The sequence below is a fragment of the Sorex fumeus genome, unplaced genomic scaffold (assembly GCF_029834395.1).
Source record: "Sorex fumeus unplaced genomic scaffold, SorFum_2.1 ptg000001l, whole genome shotgun sequence".
NCBI lineage: Eukaryota > Metazoa > Chordata > Mammalia > Eulipotyphla > Soricidae > Sorex > Sorex fumeus.
The window spans coordinates 2,604,801-2,609,978 of record NW_026606058.1 but is presented as its reverse complement, the minus strand read 5'-3'; the positions used below and the strand labels follow the sequence as shown (position 1 = coordinate 2,609,978).

General features: G+C 56.0%; 1 protein-coding gene across 1 annotated transcript; it reads right to left on the bottom strand.

Moving 5' to 3' along the window:
• Window positions 1–883: 883 nt before the first annotated feature.
• Window positions 884–3,828, bottom strand: PSMB4 (proteasome 20S subunit beta 4). Its single transcript, XM_056118639.1, has 7 exons — window positions 3,690–3,828; window positions 3,375–3,581; window positions 2,229–2,375; window positions 2,010–2,091; window positions 1,593–1,709; window positions 1,356–1,444; window positions 884–1,001 (listed from the first exon to the last, which is right to left on the bottom strand). The coding sequence occupies exons 1-7, from the start codon at window positions 3,815–3,817 to the stop codon at window positions 989–991; spliced, it is 783 nt and encodes a 260-aa protein (XP_055974614.1). The 5' UTR covers window positions 3,818–3,828; the 3' UTR covers window positions 884–988.
• Between the last annotated feature and the right edge of the window lie 1,350 nt (window positions 3,829–5,178).

Genomic DNA, 5,178 nt, shown 5'->3' with positions numbered 1-5,178 from the left:
ATATATAAAATTCAGTTTAATCAATAAACAAGTATTTATTGACTTTTCTGTGTTGAGACTTGAGTATGTACAAGAGTTGCATTGAAGAACCGATGATTTTTTATTGTTTCATTTGTTTTAATCATGAGTAATGCCAATGGGAGGAATATTTTGTTCTCAATCTGGGTTTAATATCAATCAGGGTGAAATTCAGCTAATATTTCAGCTAATTTGATTCAAAACTATACCGAAGGGGCCAGAGTGATGGTACAGGAGGTAGGACATTTCCCTTGCATGCATCCAACCCAGGATCAATCCCCATCATTCCAGACGGTCCCTCAAGCACTGCCAGGAGTTAATTCCTGAATGCAGAGCCAGGAGTAACCCCCGAGCATCGCTGGTGTGGCTCAACTTCCCATCACCACAACCCGATAAAAATAAACACTACACTGAAGACTTGTTAAGGAAAGTAATTCACTTTCTAGAGCGTCAGAAATTAGGTATAGACAAAAGCTAAAGTTCACGTCCCTTTTATGAAAAGTGAGTTTGGAGGATAAAGATTTTCATTCAGGGCTTTGGGGGTGACCTAATGTAGACATAGCAACTCTACAAGATAGCTTTTCCCCACAACTGTTTGACCTAATACATTCATAGCATTAACCAAAAATCTTTTAGAACCCAACATGGGTGGGAATATTAAGTATTATTCAGGATACAGTACGTTTTCTACATTAACCTTAGTGTAGTTTCAAATGAAGACAGGGTTTTTGTACGGCTGCCCAGAGAATTCATTATTTTACCCAAAGTTAACGGGTTTGCTGCCCGGCAGGGAGACAGCATATGGCAATCCTTGGCAGTTTTGTTGGTGTCACCTAAAATTAGACAATAATTAAGTCACTCCGCAAATGTTTCAATGTATTTATTCTACAAAAGAATTCCTTTTGAACTAGTTAGGCTCAAAGTCAGAAGAAGGGCCTGTAACTCCGTTTCTGGACAAGGCATCTGCATCTCATTCAAAGCCACTGAAAAGGAAGGAAGGGCATCAACTGTTAAGTAATATGGTGAGAAGTCAATCCTAGAAACACTCTGCTCCGAACCAAAACTACCAAAACCATCCTGGCTGAGACCCCTTCCCAGGGGGCAGTACAGGGGGATAAGTGCTTGCCGTGGCCAATTCCAGTTCAAATCCTAGCACTGCGGTACGGGAGAGCTACCAAGAATGACCTTTGATCACAGAGCCAGAAGTAAGCCCTGTAAGGTGCGCATCCCTCCCCTCCAGAACCAGACCCCCACATAAACCCAACTAAGTCATGGGGGGCGCGGGGCGGGGGGGAGGGACCTCTTAAGTTCTATGGTGCTACAATTATTCCACTCGCCTGATCATGTGGGCAATATCCCAGTTGGTCTTGGCAGAGAGTGGTCCCTCTATTTCAACACCCTTTTCCGTTACCGTGGCAATTTGGAACTGAAAGAAAACAGAATTCACAGTGAAAATGTGACCAGGAATGAGGTCCTTGGGTAATCACGGGTCCGGGAGGTCTGCTGGTCTCCAAAGTTTCGATCTGTTTCTCAACGCGGAGACCAAGAGCTCTCCGACTCGGGCCCCTCCTCACCCGGTTGTACGCGCGGGCGTCTCGGTAGTACAGCACCCGCATGCAGCGTTCCACCAGCTCCCGGGCCTCAGACTGGCTCAGCACTGGCTGCTTCTCCAGAACTTCTCTCAGCAGCGGCTAAGGAGGTCAGAAGAGGGAGAGAGAGGGTAGGGTCTAGATCCCACTAGCTCCTGGTCCCCAAGTCTGTCTTAAAAAAAAAGTGGCAGCATAAATGAGTGACTTCTAGAATCTACATCAGAATAAACTGCTTAGTTGGGCTAAGACCCGCGTGGGAAGGGGGGGTTCCTTTTGCGAGTGTCTGCTGATGGGGGACACACCCCCTCGGGGAACCAACACTTACAGCAGGGATCAAGGGATGAACAAGACAACCGGACAACCCCGTGGGAGCCCGCACCCCCACCCGTGTTGGCCACTCACCTGAGCCAAGTAAGCTCCGTAACCAGTAGCCAACGAAGGAGCTTCATAGGCTACACCGAGCATGTCCACGTAACCTAGGAAGCTAACAGGCACGACAGTGACCACCTCGGGTGTCTTAGATGAGCCTACGGGAGTGAGGGCCGGGGCTGGGCGGACCCCCTTCACAGGCAGCAGGTTGGGCGGCGCAGGAAGGGCATTTGCTGGGGTGCAAAAACCAACCTCTCTCCATCGGCATAGCCCCCGATGACCATGGTGTTCCACAGGGGGTTCATCTTGGAGCGGCGGCTGTACATGGCCCGGGTCAGCCAGGAATGAATGGCTCTAGGGCTGTAGCTGTGTCCGTCTCCCAGCAGCTCCTCGTCGATTCTGGAAAGGAGTCGGCGAGGGCTCAGAAAGCATCCTCCCCGGGAGGAGAGAGAGAGAGGGCACTGCAGGCTCTGCATGGGGGAGGGAGGAGAGAGCGGGAGGGCACTGCAGGCTCTGCATGGGGGAGCATCCTCCCGGGGACGAGAGAGAGGGAGGCCACTGCAAGCTCTGCATGGGGGAGCATCCTCCCGGGGAGGAGAGAGAGAGAGAGAGAGAGAGGCCACTGCAGGCTCTGCATGGGGGAGCATCCTCCCCGGTAGGAGAGAGAGGGCACTGCAAGCTCTGCATGGGGGAGCATCCTCCGGGGGAGGAGAGAGAGGGAGGCCACTGCAAGCTCTGCATGGGGGAGCATCCTCCCGGGGAGGAGAGAGAGAGAGAGAGAGAGGGCACTGCAGGCTCTGCATGGGGGAGCATCCTCCCCGGGAGGAGAGAGAGAGAGAGAGGGCACTGCACGCTCTGCATGGGGGAGCATCCTCCCGGGGACGAGAGAGAGAGAGAGAGAGGGCACTGCAGGCTCTGCATGGGGGAGCATCCTCCCGGGGAGGAGAGAGAGAGAGGGCACTGCAAGCTCTGCATGGGGGAGCATCCTCCCCAGGAGGAGAGAGAGCGAGAGGCCACTGCAGGCTCTGCATGGGGGAGCATCCTCCCAGGGAGGAGAGAGCGAGAGGGCACTGCAGGCTCTGCATGGGGGTGCATCCTCCCGGGGAGGAGAGAGAGAGAGGCCACTGCAGGCTCTGCATGGGGGAGCATCCTCCCAGGGAGGAGAGAGCGAGAGGGCACTGCAGGCTCTGCATGGGGGAGCATCCTCCCGGGGACGAGAGAGCGAGAGGCCACTGCAGGCTCTGCATGGGGGAGCATCCTCCCAGGGAGGAGAGAGCGAGAGGGCACTGCAGGCTCTGCATGGGGGGGCGGGCCTGCAGGGGGCCTGCAGGGGGGCGTGGCGGCCGCGACCCCCGCCCCCGCCCCCGTCCCCCGCCCCCGTCCCCCGCCCGGACTTACACCATCTGGCCCAGGACCTGCTGCAGGTACTGGAAGTCGGCGTAGTCCCCGGACGCGCCCAGCGCGGTGCTGCCGTTGACGCGCATGATGCGGGAGACGTTGCGGAAGCGCGCCAGCGAGCCGTAGGAGCCCAGCATGTCGGCCGCCAGCACCACGCCGCCGTCGAACTGGACGCCCAGGACCGAGGTGCCGGTCACCATGGGGTTCCTGGCCGAGAGGGAGGGAGGGAGGCCGGTCAGCGGGGCCGGCCCCCGCCCGCCCGCCCCGGCCCCCGCCCGCCCCGAGGCCCGCCCGCCGCCCCGCGCGCCGACTCACTGCGTGCGCGTGATCGGGGCAGACGCCGGGTCCAGCACGGACGCGGCCGCCGAGGGGACGCGGTAGAACTGGCCCGGGGCTGGACCCCCGGCCCACAGCCCGCAGCGCGGCCCCACCAGCGGGTCCATCTTAGTCACCGCGCGAGTGGAAGTGAAAGCGCCTGCGCCGCCGGAAGCGGAAGTGGCCCTCCGCGCCACACTTCCCGCTTCCTGTGGGCGCCGCCGCGCGGCCATGCTGAGGAGGTCGCCGGAAGCGCGTCATTCCCGGCGCCCAGAGGCCCAGCCGCCGCGGGTCAGCGTCAGCGTCGCGGCGGGTGCCCACTGTGGCTGCGTTCTGACGTTCTGACGCAGAGATTTTTTTTTTTTTTTAAGAAGCCGATTTTTTTTTTTTTAAAACACTATACTCTTTTTTTTTTTTTCTAAAGAACTTTATTCATTTATTTATTTGTTTATTTGCTTTTTGGGTCACACCCGGCGATGCACAGAGGTTACTCCTGGCTCTGTGCTCAGGAATTACTCCTGGCGGTGCTCAGGGGACCATATGGGATGCTGGGAATCGAACCCGGGTCGGCCGCGTGCAAGGCAAACGCCCTACCCGCTGTGCTATCTCTCCAGCCCAACATTCAACTTTCTTTTTTTTTAATTTTTTTAAATGTTTGGGTCACACCTGGCGATGCACAGGGGTTACTCCTGGCTCTGTGCTCGGGATTTACCCCTGGCGGTGCTCAGGGGACCCTATGGGATGCTGGGAATCGAACCCGGGTCCGCCGCGTGCAAGGCAAACACCCTACCCACTGTGCTATCTCTCCAGCCCCCAAGAAGCCAATTTATTTAATATTTTTTTCTTTTTTGGGTCACAATGCTCAGGGGTTACTCCTGGCTTTGCATTCAGGAATTACTCCTGGTGGTGCTTGGAGGACCCTATGGGATGCTGGGAATCGAACCCGGGTCGGCCGCGTGCAAGGCAAACACCCTACCTGCTGTGCTATCTCTCCAGCCCAACATTCAACTTTCTTTTTTTTTAATTTTTTTAAAATTTTTGGGTCACACCTGGTGATGCACAGGGGTCACTCCTGGCTCTTCGCTCAGGAATTACCCCTGGCGGTGCTCAGGGGACCATATGGGATGCTGGGAATCGAACCTGGGTCGGCCGCATGCAAGGCAAACGCCTTACCCTCTGTGCTATTGCTCTGGCCCCTGACGCAGAGATTTATGTGGATGTGGGAGGTGGATGTGGGGCAAGAATTACTCCAAGACACCGACTTTGGTCCAGAAAGTCTTTTTGTTACTGTTGGTGGTTGGGTTTTTTTTTAGGGGTGCACACCCATAATGCCCAGGGATTACACCTGACTCTGCACCCAAGACCCAGTCCTGGCGGTGCTCTGGGGACTCTCTGAGATGCCAGGGATCGAGCCCGGGACAACCGAATGGTGGGAAAAGGTCCCACATCTGTACTGTCTCTCCAGAAGTTCTTGGGTCCAGAGAGGTGG

What these genes read in the sequence shown, in the direction of transcription:
- PSMB4 (XM_056118639.1), bottom strand. Translation starts at nt 3,817, where the DNA reads ATGGACCCGCTGGTGGGGCCGCGCTGCGGGCTGTGGGCCGGGGGTCCA. An exon ending in CAGGTCCTGGGCCAGATGGT is followed by an intron (nt 2,376 to 3,374) that starts GTAAGTCCGGGC and finishes ACTCCTTTCCAG; the next exon opens with AATCGACGAGGAGCTGCTGG. An exon ending in GGCTATGCCGATGGAGAGAG is followed by an intron (nt 2,092 to 2,228) that starts GTTGGTTTTTGC and finishes CGTGCCTGTTAG; the next exon opens with CTTCCTAGGTTACGTGGACA.